Source organism: Thunnus maccoyii, chromosome 12 (genome assembly GCF_910596095.1).
Source record: "Thunnus maccoyii chromosome 12, fThuMac1.1, whole genome shotgun sequence".
Taxonomy (NCBI): Eukaryota; Metazoa; Chordata; class Actinopteri; order Scombriformes; family Scombridae; genus Thunnus; species Thunnus maccoyii.
Window position 1 is genome coordinate 6,725,903 of NC_056544.1, and position 16,311 is coordinate 6,742,213.

At 39.1% G+C, this 16,311-nt stretch overlaps 2 protein-coding genes across 5 annotated transcripts in view; both read left to right on the forward strand.

The window, feature by feature from the left end:
• Positions 1-4,068: 4,068 nt before the first annotated feature.
• Positions 4,069-7,310, forward strand: klf17 (Kruppel-like factor 17). Its single transcript, XM_042429035.1, has 4 exons — positions 4,069-4,267; positions 4,704-4,792; positions 4,946-6,074; positions 6,210-7,310. Exons 2-4 carry the CDS (start codon positions 4,712-4,714, stop codon positions 6,383-6,385), a joined length of 1,386 nt encoding a protein of 461 aa, XP_042284969.1. The 5' UTR covers positions 4,069-4,267; positions 4,704-4,711; the 3' UTR covers positions 6,386-7,310.
• Positions 7,311-9,126: 1,816 nt separating this feature from the next.
• The window catches only part of slc6a9 (solute carrier family 6 member 9), a 112,381-nt gene continuing 105,196 nt past the window's right edge, over positions 9,127-16,311 (forward strand). For 3 of the 4 annotated variants that reach the window (XM_042428948.1, XM_042428950.1, XM_042428949.1), the window contains exons 1-2: positions 9,127-9,226; positions 12,462-12,641. The gene's annotated coding sequence lies outside the window, so the exon portion shown is untranslated. Of the gene's footprint in view, positions 9,227-12,458; positions 12,642-16,311 lie in introns of all 4 variants that reach the window. The other variant, XM_042428951.1, reaches the window with a different exon arrangement.

Sequence of the window (16,311 nt, forward strand, 5' to 3'; positions counted from 1 at the left end):
GTTTTTTTTTTTTATTTTGCTGTGGAAAAATAGTCTTTATAGCCAGATTTGATATGGAAAGTATTTCCTCAACAACTTCATATTGGCTTAAAACTGAGATCTTAAAGTGTGGATCAAGGAACACATTGTTTAACCTTGCTGCTACAGCCTTGACGTTAATCTGACAACATGCAGTTCAGATTTGTGTAGTTTTACGGTAATGGTTACCAGGTCTGACTCTGTAAAATTGCCATTGGGACATATTGGTGCTTCTGTAGACATGTGACCGATATGTCAAATTTCCATCAGATTAACGTGATGAGCTGCATATCTGAAAGGGGCTATATCTCTGTCTCTCTCTCTTGCCCATCCAAACAACAGTTCTCCCTCTGTGGATCATCATTACCATTCCAACTCTCAATTACCCGTGATCCTGAGCACACACACAAAATAAATCCCGCCAAAATGCTGCTAAGGACAGCTAAGTATGTGGCCCCCTCATCTCATTAGGCTAACAGCTAGCTGCTAATGGCTTCATTAGTGCTGAATGCTACTAAACCATTTAACCACCATGAGCTGTCTGCTTACTGGAGGAGGGTAAACCTTTTAGCACTGTTGGTAACTAAACACTGTGGTGCAGCAGTGATCTTTTGTTTGATATAATGAGTGACTTGAATTAGCATATGTGATGATGTGAACTCAGTCACATAATCTTTTTTTTTAAACTATTGTTCCATGTTTGTGGTACTTTTGTCTGAACATGTCGGGGCATTCCCAGATTTCTCTTCATTTGCAATATAAATTTTATTCTTAAATCATTGTATTGGGGTTGTGTGCAGCACTATTATTCATCATAAAACATCATTTTATCCACATATGGTGCAGTATTTTGCATATCTTGAATAAATCTAATCGGCTATGTTGGCCCATTGGAAACATGCTAATGTGAAGTAAAGCCATACATCCTACAGTCAAACATCAACCCACATGCCATCTAATCCAGTCTCGTCCAGTCTGGTCAGACATAAAAAGTCTTCCACCCTTGCAGACTGTTTGACCCAACAGGCGTCAAACTCTGGCCTCAGGAAGAGCAGACTTACTGATTGCAGGGCCTCAGGCCCATGTTATTGCTATTCTTTTTTCCCATGATTCCTCTCAGCACTTTGTTTTATTTCCTCTCCTCCCCACCTCCCTTTGATATCTTTCTAAAAGGTAACTAGCCCGTCTCTGTGCTGTCTTTTTCTTTCTTTTTTCCTCTCTAATCACTTTGTTGCTTTTTCATGCCATGCAAGGCGGCGTATTTATCCAAGATAACAGCCGGGTTTCCCCTCACTTTGTGGGTGATGGAGGATAATTGCTCTTGTTATATGTGTGCGTGTCCACATTCTCCTGATTGTTCCTGGCCGTTCCAAATGGAGCTACTGTTTGGACATGAACACAAAAAAACAATATGTGTGTATGGACATGTGTGTCCCCAATGAGAGATTGACAATGATTCTATTTTTGCATGGAAGAAACACAGAATTAGTATACATGTATGCAAAATTACAGCTTCCTGATATGCTGCTGTATGATTCATGTGGAAAGTTCTGCGTCTGTTCTGAGCATCAAGGCAGGGATGAAAGTGAAACCTGTGAAAAAGTGACTCAGAAAGTCAACCGTAAAGATAGAGAGTTTGATTTTAAGAAACTGAGAGGAAGCAGAGAACAGAGAAGGAACAGAGATAGAGAGAAAGAGGTTGGAGGGAAAGAGAGAAGAGATTAAGCGTAGAAGTTGAAGTTTCTCTTCATTTTTGGTGACCAACAACCTACAAGCACTACATCTGATGTGTGTCGGTGTGAATCATCTCCTTTCACAAGAAAAAGCAAAGCTGAATGAGATGTGTTCAAATAACCAGTCAAGGGAATGTTACAAAGCTACAAAAATAGATACATTCCAAAGAAAAAATGAGGCATTTCAACCTGGAAACACAAAATTGAGCCAAATAAACAGCTTTTTTTTAATCTTTACTGGGTAAACATTTCATTGAACCCAGGAAGAGATGACTGTGCTCTGTCTGACTGTAATCTTAAGTAACTGTGTTTAGAAAACACTTGAGCTGGAAGGCTTCCTCCCTTTTAGAAAAGAGAGTCACAAAAGGAGAAACCTGAGCCCAGGGCAGTTCTTTATCTCTACTTGTCTCTCTATTCTTGGCTAGTAGGTTTTTACATGACCTGAGTTTGATAATACCTTTGATGGGACAAGATAGAGGAGGTTTTCCCTGGAGAGGCGCAACCACTGCATGTTTTCAGTTGGGTTTGTTTTTTATTCAATACATTATATGTCAAATAGTGGATTTTTTTCAATATACTAACATAAAATCTATAACAGATGTATTATTGCACCATAAGGTTCTGTGGTACAATAAAGTTTGCTTTAAACTGACCACAGAATATGTACCTCAATGTAAACTCACTACTGAGGAATCTAAACACAAAGTTTCCTCAGTAGGAACAGATTTCCATCAGTCAGTGGTGGTCTGAGCAGCAGTAGATCATGTGACCATGAGCAGGCTGCTCTGTGACCGCAGTGAAAGTAGAGGAAGCGAGTATCTAGTTTTTCCTCAGGAAGCAGCGTCCATTTCCACTTGGCTCAGAGACAGAACCGGAATTTGTTTTGCGTAAGCCCAGCAGGTTAAAAATAACGGAGTATAAAGGCAGAGCTGCTGGACGCTGCCTATCACAACACCTGCAGGAGCAGAGAAAGACAGATATCTTTCATTTAGTTTATTTGGCTTAGTTGCAGTTTTTTGGATTTATAAATGAAACCAACTTCATTCTGTTCTTGTCACGCTTAACTTTTTTATATTATTAATATTATTACTGTAGAACTTTTTTTTTCCTACAATAACATTCACATCTGCAGGAGCAGAAAAAGAAAGAAATAAAAACATATTAAATGTGTTTATGTATCAGGAAAAGGGTTTTGTATTGTGTTGAAATGTCACTTTTAATATAATACAAATAATAATTACAGTATATTTACTGTAGTGTAATAATGATAATAATAGCCTAAATCAATCTTTTTTTTCCTCCTCATCTTACTAAAACCTTATATGTAGAAAAGTTGTAACCCTTCCCTTTGCTAGAAACTGGGCCTCCACATTTGATAAAGGTCACAACATATGGAAATGATGATTGTTTTACATGTTATGGGCTATATGCATGCACTGTCAGAAAAAAATATGCTCATCATTTGCATTTTTATGTGTTCTATATTTTACAATATTGCATTTATGAATCAAACTCAGTCTATTCTAACCACAGCCTCACTGAGGTTATGTACTTATTTTTGTAAATTTGGGGCTTGGTGTCTGGTGCCCTGCGGGGGACCTCATAACCTTGGTATTTCTAAAATCCTAGCTATGGCCTTGATTCTAAAAAATGTCAGACTAGACTTCTTGTGATACATTCATACTGTTTTAGTGCCACATCTACACTATTTTTTGAATACATGCGTGGAAAACTTAATAGGACTAAACTAAAAAAAACGATACAAAGTAAAAATCAAAGTTTTATTTCTAAGTCTTTTTTTTTTTCCTGTGTTGTCTTCTCCACAGGCTGTTCTCCACTACATGGACACCCATCCACCTGCACATTACCATAGCGATGACTGCAGGGGACAACAGGGCTGTTGGGGGAAGATCATTAAAAAACATGTAGTCCTTTGTTGACAGAGAGATTAACAGGTTGTTTCGATGGGCCTAGGGAATGAGCCGTCGCTTCACACGTTTGTGTTTGTGTTAAACATGCAGGGATCAAATCGGGACAAATAAATGATGTGTGAGTGACTGTGCGTGTGTTTGAAGAGGCAGGAACGAAACTGCGGGAGATATTTCAATTGTAAAATAAGTTTATTGGAGAGCAGGTCTTTGTTGGGTATAATGGCAGCAAAAGTTGAGAACTTTCGGTAGGTTGTTTTCCCTCTGAAAACTAATATGTTAAGAAACATTTCAAATCATTATTTTTAAGACACGTTTTCAAACACGACGCACTCAGACAACCGCAGGTATCTTTTACTCCCTCGAGCTGTGACTCTCTCTTGCAGCTCTTGACTTTTGCCAGGTTTAGTGTCGCCCCCTATAATTGCCTCAAGGGAAATGTTAAGTTTCCCATGAGAGAGACATAAGATGACTGTTGCACTGTAGGTGCACCTTTACATTTCACTAGTCTCACTGAAACTGTGAGGATGAAAACGCGGTGAGAAAAAGATGGCATTTAATTAACAACCTTCTGGAAAAGTTTGAAAAGTAAGAACGTTTAGTTGCATTTATGTTTTGTAAGTTTTTGTGTTTTGTCATTAATCTCCTAAAACCATGTGAAGAATATAATGTTCGTATTCATTCAAACATTCATCCATTCATATCCTGAATTAACTCATTTAGTCATACTTTATGCACCTCAGCAAATTACCTGCTTGACGCACCTGAATGCCATGTTATGTTTGTGTGCGCTCTTAGCTGCGGGGGGGAGGTGTGTTTGTGTCTTGGGGGAGAGTAGAGGCCACACCTCCCGGTATGCGTAAACGAGCTATAAAACGCTCAGTCAGCTCTGTGGATACTCACATCCTGAATCCTGGAACGCTCCTCAGCTGTCAACGTAATCTAACAGGCCCTCTATGGACAGAGAGGACACTCTCTGTTCGAGTTTACAGTTTTAAGTTCTTGCTTTTTTTTCTCATCTAAGCGGTCATCATGGCTGTGGCTGAAGCAGTGATGCCTGCCATGACATCGTTTCCAAGTTTTCAAGCTATGGAAGGAAATCAGTTTGACAATGTAAGTTGACGATCAGAAGTTTGGAAACAGTGAAGTTTTTGTGAAGTTTTTTCTCTCATCCTAGTTAATATTTCTGTAGTTTTCAGTTCAGAATGTTAGTGCGCATTTTAAGTTGGGTTTTTGTTCTAACTTCAAGTTTGCTTTCCTTTACAGCCGTGCAAGGTGGATGAGTGTGGAAGGGAGAGCGCAACAGGTGGCGCAGACAACCCGCTCATCGAAGTGGAGTTTAGCATTGTACAGTCGCCTGCTTTACCTCCCAAAGACGAAGACGAGCTGGGGAAATTCTTAGACCTCGAGTTCATTTTGTCAAACACCATCACTTCCGATGTTGTAAGCAGCAGCAACAACAACGGCAACATTTCTCCCCCGCAGCAGCAGTGCGTATATTCTCTGCCGGAGTCCCCGGAGAGCTGCAGCGGCAGCTCAGTTCCAGACTGCAGCGATCACCCCCCTTCTCATCTGGCCGTGCAGAGCTACCACGGCACGGTTGGCTTCACGGGTTCGAGCCCCGTGCGCAGTCTGATGGCGGAGCTTCTCACGCCTGAGATTAGCTACCCGGGGGAGAGTTCTCCGGACAACGCAGGCAAGATGAGAGACGCGCGGGAATACACCGAACTGCGAGCATTAAATCCGGTCACCATTCCAGCTGTTCCCGTTCATCACGAAGTGGCCACATCTCCTCCATCGCTTGGATACAAAATCAAAACCGAGCCTGTTGGTCAGTCTTGTATGATGGCTGCCGCTGGTGGAGACTTTATGGGACAGATGTATGAAAAACATCAGATGCGCTCCGTGCATCCGGCAGCTTTTACGCACCACCAGGCTGCAGTTCCAGGTGCATTGCCGGGGTTCGGTGCGCACTCCATGCAGCGCCCTGCGCCTCAGGGACGCACGGAGTGCCACTTGGCGCAACTTAGCTCGCATCCCCATCATCCTAATCAGCACCATCTCCAAAGCCACTACATGAACGCACCCTACCCTCCACAGTACGCACACCAGGGTGTGCCTCAGTTTCAAGGACAATACAACTTGCACAGAGAGGCAATGCGCGTTCACCAGCAGCACCATCCAACTTCGATACAGGGGATGATGCTCACTCCTCCGTCGTCGCCATCCTTGCTGGAGTTTTACGGGCACGATGAAGTGGGGAGCACCAAGCAGAAGCGAGGCCGCAGGTCGTGGGCCAGAAAACGCGCCGCGACGCACAACTGCGAGTTCCCTGGTTGTGGGAAAACCTACACCAAGAGCTCCCACCTTAAAGCACACATGAGGACACATACAGGTGAGCACCTTTTAGGCTACTTAAAATTACATCTGTTTAAATGGTCAGCTGTTTAATGTTTTTTTTTTTTATTTAATAATTATCTGTTATGTAAAGCCTGTTGTGTAACAAAGTCTCTTTTCATGTATCTCTCAGGTGAAAAGCCCTACCACTGTAACTGGGAAGGCTGCGGCTGGAAGTTCGCCAGGTCAGACGAGCTGACCCGTCACTTCCGAAAGCACACTGGACACCGGCCTTTTCAGTGTCACCTCTGTGAGCGAGCTTTCTCCCGCTCAGATCACCTGGCTCTCCACATGAAGAGGCACATGTAAGCCACTCCGAACTTGTAGAGACTTTTGTATCCGAGGTCATCCCGGGGTCATGGCCGGAACATGAGGCGCGAGTTGGCCTTTCACCATTTAACATTTCTGCATCTGGCCCAAACCAGCAGGACTCTTAGTATATGTGCCTCGAGATTTTAAAGCAAGCTTCTCATACTTCATGGCATTTGATCCCCTGAGGTACCAAAATGTATTCATATATGAACAAAAGTACATCATGTACCACAAAGTTAAGTGCCTCTCCATTAGAAAAAAACGGATGAATGCAGGTGTTATTGTACATACTTGTGCATATATGAACTTTGGCTAAATTATAGTAGTTTAGTATTTAAGTCATTTTCTCATCCTGTCTTTTAAATAAGTTATTAACTGTTAGTGAGTGCCTTAACATGACTGCTATTGACTTCCTTAAGGGGAAAACTCACTGTGGGCAGGACCCAGGATTTTGTACATAATTTGTACATTTGTATTTTTTATGTTTACATCTAATATCTTTGATACTACTCAAATCAGGTCAGGGTTTTTATTGACAATTTTTTATTCTATTTTCTCATGGTTGTGTACACAAAAGATGTCATAGATTTGCTAAGCATTGCTGGCTAGGCCTACATGCAGACATTTTTCTTAGTTTTGTGAAGGTTTGCTTGAACAATGCTAACAAATTCAGGTACTAAAAGTCATTTTCAGCCCCAAAGTATGAGGTGTGGTTTCAATTCACCTTCACTTCACTTAATTCAGATGTCATTCACACAAGTCAGTGTTTTGTAGGTTGAATGTGTTTTGTTATGGAAAACAAGAATGAAGAAATCCAAGGCAACCAATGGTTGAAATGCTGTACTTGAAACTGAACTGCCACTCAGATGTATAATTCTCCAACAATGCAATTGTTTTTTGTGCTTAAGGCCTCAAAAATAAAAGTACTTTTACAAATATGAATGAATGTGTCTGTGCATATTTCCCATTTACGCAAATCCAAATTTAGATCTGTCATGTATTTTTGTATTTGTGTATGGCTAAATCCCATATCCCAGTTCTTAACTCACAACAAAGCACAGTGTGGTTCGACACAAAGGCTTTGAACTTTGAACAACTTAAGTGTGGTTACGGTGGCATTTAGCATGCTTGTTCAAAACACTGTCAGCATCCATCAAACAATGTGTTATTTGTAGAAGTGTTTTCATCCTTTTTACTAATTGAAATCTTTAATCCTCTTTCATTTCCACAACTTCAGCATTTTACAGAACACACATATAAGATGAGAGGAGCTGAACTGCTTTTTTGTAATTGCAGTGCATTTAGATAAACATCTGTACAAATTACAGGTGTAGTTCGAGGACATTTGACATCTCGTGATCTATAATACTGATTACCATAAAGACATTTTGGATCATTATGATATGGCAAGTCATGATATGGCAATATGCAAGGTTGGTGATTCCCATAAGACGCTTCTCAAGCTTTGTATCACTGTTTAGGAAATACTGCCCTCTAATGTTCATACATATAATATCGTATCCCTATAATCTGACAGGCTGTGTTTTGATGGATTAGACTGTTAATGCCATAGTGATGTATTTTTCTAGTATTTCATTGTATGCTGTGTTATACGTCAAGCAGTCTTGCTCACAACAATGGTCAACTTTCAGATCAAAATGAGCAAAACTGTTGCTGTTTGTTGACATCTGGTTCTCACATCACACATGACCAATCATATCACACATTTTGACATGTCAAAGAGGGAACAGTACAGGTACAACTAATAAAATTAATGATACCTGAATCCCATTTTCTCAAATTCACGACCCTGGTGTATAGTGCATGATGGTTGACCAGTTTGGCTTTCTTGGGCACTTAAACAGAACAGAGCCATTGTTAATGTTATTTGCAACAACTGTGCTTTTCCTGCTATGACAATTCAAAATGTCTGTTGTGAAAAAAATCACTTGAACAAATCAGGTTGCACCACCTGCACCACTGGCATGCACAATCCACACCACACTATATTTCTGGCATATTTTTGGCATCCATCAACCACAGCGCTGAGGTTGCCTGTGAGACTTGTGGGAGCTGTAACTGATGTAAAGCTTGTGGAGCAAAAGCTAGCCCAGAAAGCTCTGGATTATTTCACCTGTTGCACAGTGTACCACATAATTCAATTCAACACACCCAAGAACAACATAGTAATGCATATTTCCTGCATTTACAAGTCAAAATGTCTGTTGTGAAAAAATCACTTGAATAAATCAGTCTGGTGAGAGACATAGAAAAATCAGATTGCAACAATTACAAAATTCAGAATAGGAAGTAGAGTAATTATTATAGTGTAATTAATATGATATGATAATTCCTCTAACGTGATGAGAATTATTATTAGAATCATTATTTGAGAATTATTGTTAACTGTAATGATAAATTTGAGACAAGACGATTTAGATCCTGAAACAAGACATTTCTGTTTACACTATTACACTCTGCTGTAATTGAAATTTTTTGATGCCCCAAAGATAATGAATCTTATCTTTACCTTCATGCCTGCTTCATGTAGAAAACCAGAGTAAAGCTTTATGTGTAGGGGATGATGGTCGACAGTGCTTTTTTTCCCTTGTTGTTTCTTATTTTCCCCACTAGATGTCCTCATTGGTTTAGCTTTTACACGCAGTCTTCAGTGCTCTGCTAATTAGGTTGATTATGAACACCTGTCTTAATCAGTCATCGTTGTCAGCTGTGTTCAGGCTATTTAAGGTTCACTTTTCGTTTTTTATTTTTTGCAGAAGCATCTCTGTGTCCTCTTTTAATTTTTCAGCAGTAATAATCATTTGAATTAGTAACCAGGTAAATTATTTTTACAGAGTAAGTTTGCTGAAGGCTTTTGTTTGTGTTTTTGATCAGGATTTATTATCTATCCTATAGGTAAGGTTACTGGGAAGAGCAGCAGATTTGTGTGTCAGTCTTCTGCAATTAAGGCGCATGTTGATTTAGAGTTTTCTCAAAACAAACATTACTGACTCCAGATGCATCTACGGTATTTTAATTAAATATGGTCTAATTGTAACAGATCTGTGCCATGTTAAAGTCACATTTTGGTATTATTACATTATCCCTCCCTACAATAGCTTTCACACCAGAAATATAGGCAAATTGATAACATTTCTAAAAATTAGCAATAATTTGAAAGATTGTACTGATAGATGATTTTACTGCATTGCCAGTTTCAGTCTAGCAGAAGTTGCGATGGCCAAACTCAGGCCTGTAAGTTAACTTTATTTCATGAAAGCCTGTTGCCAATCACTTGTTAAGATGAGAAGTGACACCACAGTTCTGAGAAGAGTTCTGCTTCATCTGAAGCATGGCTGACAGAAAAAAAAAAAAGTCCTGACTGATGGCAATGTAGCATGTTATACCTACAAACTTAAAACAAAACAATAACACTTTAGTTACACAACTGTTGGTCAACAGGCCATAAAGGGTTTGTGCACCCATGCTAGAGGACTGAGAGTTATTTTCCATGAGCAGGAGACTTAAAGAGGTGTGTGTGTGTGTATGTGTGTATGTATGTGTGTGTGTGTGTGTATATGTTTCATGTATTTATCAGAGATGCTTTGGGGTGTGAGATGTTATTTCAGGAGCTCGGGTGGTGGTAAAAGCCAGTGAGAAGAGCAGTAATCAGTGACTGGAAATGCAGGTGCTGCTGTTAGCCACACAGGGACAGCAGAACATCACACTGACTGTGAGCAAGCTGCTAAGGAGAGAGCTGGGTTAAACTTTGAATAGTGACAGATCAGTGCTGTACTGACGATATTACAGGAAATGGAATCGCAGAAGTAGTAAAGAAAATAGAAGTGGACGAACAAAATATATAGAAATAGGATATTTCCTACAGTAATTAAGATGACACAGGTAGACTTTAGACCACCAGTTGTTGTTGTTGTTGTTGTTTCCTTTGACTCAAGTTATATAAAGTGCCTCAAGCCAGCACTCTGCAGCTAAAATAAAATAAAAAAAAAAATTGGCTTGGCAACAGTCTTTCTACAGCAAAAACACAAAGCACAGGCAGAACTAATAACATTAATGACCGATGTTCATTATCACAGTCCTGAAAATTGCAAAGCCCAATGGAACGCAGCCATCATCAATCATTATTAATTACTCCTGTACTTCTCCTGCTATGACATGTCCAAATGTCCCTGTTTTGACTGTTAATTCACCAAATATTTAAAATTACCTTAAATGGTGTGTTCTTATCACACAAATAGTCTGTAGTAGATTAAAAAAAGACAGCACAGTGGTGAGATGAGATCAATTTTTTTTTCAATCACACAAATTACTCCACATTTTATACCTAAACCATTGCAAAACAGAGGCAAAGATGAATATTTTAGTAAGCAATTTGTGCATCTTTGTTCCTTTTTGTTTTTTTTAGCGAGATGGTGAAGATGACACTACTCTGGCTGTGGCTGGATAGTGTATTTTCTGAGGGTTTCTTTCTTTCTTCTTTCTTTCAAATTAGCTGAAACATGACTGTTCTGTCCATGTTTGAAGTTAAATGGTTATTTAATATACTGAACAGTGTCTCATCATTTTAACCAAGATGAAAAATTGTAATTGTTATCATCCAACAACAACTCTGAGGTTGCCTGTGAGACTCAAGGAACTAAAGCGTGTGGAGCAAAAGCTAAGTGCTCTTTGGCTCTGGAATTTTTCCCCTTGAGTAGTTAGACAAAACTGTTGTTGTTGTTTTTGTACAGTGCACAGCTTCAATTCAAAACACCCGAGAGCGGCACAGCAATGCATATGGTAATTGCTGTTTTCTGTATGTGCTAAACTGCAGATAATCTTCCTCATAAGTAGCTGTAGTTATGCAGGTTGATTATCATATGTATAAGCCTGATTTATCATGGTCGTAGCACTGACTGATTAAAGAACAATAGCAGTCGGTATCTGTACTTAGCAACTTAAAGTAGCTTAGATTGTGGGGAAAGTACCAGCATGCAAGTTAAGTTTGGACAGAAACCTGTAATTATCATGTTTGGGCCTGAATCATTGCCCATATATAAAATACATCACACGTAATGAAATCAATGAAAACAAATTATTTTGTGCCTGCACATTGCTTTTGCAGTGTGATTTTATTTATTTATTTATTTTTTATTCAAACATGATGAATGGACAATGTTTTTTAGTTGGGGTATTAATTAGGAGGAACGCATTCACCTCTTCTCCCACTCTCATCTGTTACTAGAAAATGAACCATCATTTGAAAACATGCCAAATGACATTTCAAACTGAGTGTACTGGAGCACCAAATCCTTGTCTACTATTCTGTGAATAAATCTGCAAACAATGATTAGTATGGTCTTCTAAGCAGCATATAGAGAATAATAATTAGCAAAATATGAACAACTTAAAAATATAAACTGCCTCGACTTTTAAATATAGCCAATGTGGAGAAACTGTGAAAGTGGAAAGGTTTGTTTCATGACTCTCAGGATGATGTCAGTAGATTTATTTGTTGAGTAGTAGTTGATGTGCCTGAATCTGACCCTTAGAGCTTGTAGAGTGCTTCTTCAGAAAGTATGAAAGGTGCGAAAATCTTTGTTCAAAAAGGGGGGTCTGGGTCGCTCAAATGTTACCACTTTTCATGCAAGTTCTCTAAAAATTCTGTTCCCTGCAATTCCTTTCGCATCTGTCTGCCTTCACTGCTGAAACACACTAATCTTTGTGATATCAGAGATGGTGTGATAGAAGTGTGATAAAAATCTGGACCGAGTTCAACCTTGATAGGAAAACAGTATGTTTAACTTGACTCTTTTGTTGTGGTAGACTTGTTTTTTAAGTCAATATATTCACCTTTGATCATCCCTTAAGCTCTTGCAGATAATTGGCTATGCTAATCATTTAGCATACACTATGAATAGTGATAGCACTCCAGTGTTAACTTCACAAAGTGGTTACAGGTGCTGCAGGTAGAACTTTTGTGCCCAACAAAGTCTCTGGTTACGCACAGGCAAGTAATCCTGAGTTCCTAAAAGGGTTCCTGGGTTCCTAACAAATCTCTTGTGACCAGCAGGTGTGAATATGGATATCTTCACTCTGTCTTATACTGGTGACCTGTCCAGGATGTGCTCTGCTTGTCCCCAATGCATGCTGTGATTGGCTCCAGCCCCCCGCCACTCTGGGAGACTCTCCAAGGTCACCTACAACCTGCAAGGCAATCGTGGTCATGTGATGGAGGCGGTCGAAGGCACTGGTAGGCTACTTTTTGTAGATTTCCTGCTGCTATGTACTTTAAAACCAGTTACTGTTTTGAAATCCACAGTCAAGGATGATTTCAATGGTCTTCATGAGTTACTATATGATTCAAATTACTGTTCCACAATCTCAGACCTTTCTCTGAAATTCTTTAATATGCATGGTACCCAACCAAGTGGAGAAATATCTAATAATGGAAAAAAAAAAAGCAGCTCCAAACACAATCATCATTACAATCATTTCACAGTGAATTGTAACCATTTTAAATATTTTCTAATGCAAATCCATGGAATAACATTGTCAAATACACAGCCAGCTATACAAGACAATAATGAAGGTTCCCACTGCTAATAGTGGTAGGCTAGCAGATTAGTTTGCTCGCTACAGTGTTAGCTTGGTTGCCTTGAGGTCCCCCGGGAGTCTTCCTTACAACTCTGAACAGTTGAGAGAATACTTGGATTGACAGAAAAATATGCTATTATTGTGGTATTTAAGTACTGAGGCAATCATATTCTTGAAAAATAAAACATTCAATTACCCTTGACTTTGTATTCTTATATCCTAGACATCTGAAGTCTTCATAGACTTGTGTAATCTTCATATTAATCACCACAACATGCAATTTTAGACACTGTTGGCCAAACATTGACTCGAATCATTTACCTCATGGATTTATTTCATAAAATTGGACAATTTCTTCATCTTAAAAATCTGAATTGTCACCATTGGTAGCCAGAGTGATAAACAGTATTAAAAGTCCATCTCAGAGAAGATACAGAATATTTATATCTGTTAGGTGTTGGCACTGACATTGTAATAAACGGCTTTGTGATGAACAATTTATTCACTATCTTATGATGCTTTTCAATTTGAGGTCAATAAGGGACTATGTTACATGACCCTCTCACTAGTCCACTTACGTGGGAATGATAGATTAGTATTCTGTGTGTGTGTGTGCATGTGTGTGTTGTCAAGGAGGCAAAGCTATGTGTGCCCCTGTAGCCTTGTTTACCTAACCCAAGGGATTCTGGGTTTTGTCAACTGTCACTGGGTCAGAAGTCAAACTCCACACTCGATATGTCTGGGCAGAAACTAAACCAATAATCAAAAAGTTTTAATAAAAGTTCTTTAACATAAAGTGACATGATGCCTCTAATCAGTTGACATAAGAAAAATAAAGACAAACCTTAGAGTATCACCCACAAATCATTGCAGGAAACATGCATGCAGACCTCTGTGTCGAGGGGGTTTTCTCTGACATGCCACTCCCTAAACACTCAACTATTAACCTTTTTAGTCCAACGAAAGGGCACGGGAAAAAATCTTCCTTCTAGAAACTATGGGTGACTCTAAAGCCTCTCAATCATCAGTATCTTCTCATTCACAAAAATGTCTGAAAATAAGTTCAGTTTTCATATTAGTTTTTCATAATAACACCAAAAAGGAAAAGTCATCCGATTTAGATTGATCACCACCATCCACCCCTTTGAATCTCCAATGTAAAACCAATATTGTGGTGATGACCTATCCCGTAGGCTATGTACAATTATACAATGACTGGCAGCATATGAGACTGCAGTTAAAGAACCAGATCTCATCACATGGAGTGATGAGTAATGATCAAACATAGGTTGAGTGCATTTTCAACTTGTCCATGTCCTGCACAGTTTGTGCGGGGTTGTGTGTGTTGTATTTGTCAGCTGGAAAAACTTGCTCTTAGTATAACCTCAGTGGAATATTGTACAATCTCACACACTGAAATATAAGTTGACAAGGCAGGTGAAGAAAAGTGGGCACCTGTAACCAGGCACCAGCAGGAAAACAGATTGTTATATATTATTGTATTCTGATTTCGTTGTGAATAAATGAAATAAAAGGAAGAAAAATGGGCTATCTGGAGGATAAATAGAGGACAGGAGCTGTACTGGCTTGTTGGGTGTGTCAAAAGTGTTTTGATTCAGAATGGATAAAGATGGTTTCTGTTATCACAAGGAGCTCAGACTGCAGAATTGCTTCTCAGTCTGATTCAGCAAAACATAAAGGTAGAGGACACTGCATGCGTCACCTGTATTCATCATCAGCAGTGGCATATCAAACCTTGTTTTCCTGGGCACCATCAATGATGCTAGGGTGGTGTTGCTGGGATGACGCTGCAAGAAACTAAGAACAGAGGGGACTCCTTAAGTACAACATGTTTAAATCATAAACATGCACAGGCAGAATTAATTGAAAACAAATTCCAACAAATAAAATAACTTAGTGATTTAATGTTTTTCATATGAAGTATATGAAATTTAACATTCTCCTTACCAGCTTTCAAAAAAGAACATTACGTAAAATTTAGTGGGGCTTTATAAATATTAAAGGTGCACTAAACAATGTTTTTATATCAACATAGGATCAAATGACTAAATGTAATGTGAAAGGTTTTGCTCATAGTGACAAATACACAGAGAATCATCACCATACTCTGCAGTTTCCCTCTGCTGTACAGAATGTTTTAGCATCTTTCAGCACATTGTTTTGGTTTTGCAGCGCAAGACTTTACTGTTTTGGTTCGGTTTCACTGTTCTAATCAACCTCATTTCAAACTGCAACAGGAAGCTGTTTTTAGCAAACAAACTAAAAGCACTGATATGTCCACTCTATGCTCCCAGCGCCGAACAGCTAACCTGACGCACCAGATAGTTTGTTGCACAGAACCATCTGAGAAGTTGTCCTTGGAAACTGTTTGGAAAAGGGCAGCCATTTTCAAAAAATACTTTGCAGGTGATTGGATGAACCATCTGTTTATCACCCTCTATTTTCACGGCCGTCACACCTAAACCATGCCTGTTAGCTGCCAGTATTTCCTCATAGGACACTGATTGGTCCGAACCACTGTTGGTTCGGCCACAAGCACATCAGCGCAGCCAAAAGAAACAATTTGTTGGTGCACCTGGTATATAATTACTTACTAATTCATTTGGATGTTTTTCTATTCTTTTGAACAGTTTATGAAATATGACTGATATCTTGATTATCAATAGAATAGTCCAGTTCCGTCACGTCACTGTGTTCAACTGTGGTTCCTCCACTGAAGTAAAGTTTATGCAATACATACAGTACAGTAAAGTTCTTGTTTAACTAAGTTCTTGATGTTTGATTTACATAAGTTTTGATGCACCATGTGCTTTTGCAAACTCTTATCTCTCTTACCTGTGAAAACGCCACCTGTTTGGTGCTCTGATGTTCAATTACGTAACAACTATCTTTGCTGGCACATGTTTCTTATGGTAATAGAAAGATCTCCATCAAATTATGGCTGCATACCAATAACAACCAAAATGATAGTGAAACTAAAACTGGGGGACCAGCATGATGACAAATGGAACAGAAAACCTGAGCTTCTAAAACTTCAAAGTTTCAAGAAAGTTATACCCTCAGAACTATGACATGTAAAAGCCACATGACCTCATTATAATGCTGTGCAAAAACCATGTTGTCCTTTTTTTGTTTAAGGCATTCTCTTCTTCTCCTAAGTTTCTTTCCCCTGCCTTTGTCTCTACGGTCTGTTACCTTTTTGGTGCATTTGATCACTAGTTTTTAGATTTTGAATAACTAATTTTGCATTTGGAATATGCTTTTGTTTATTTTGTGTTTTTAATCTGTAGCATTTCAAGGATATT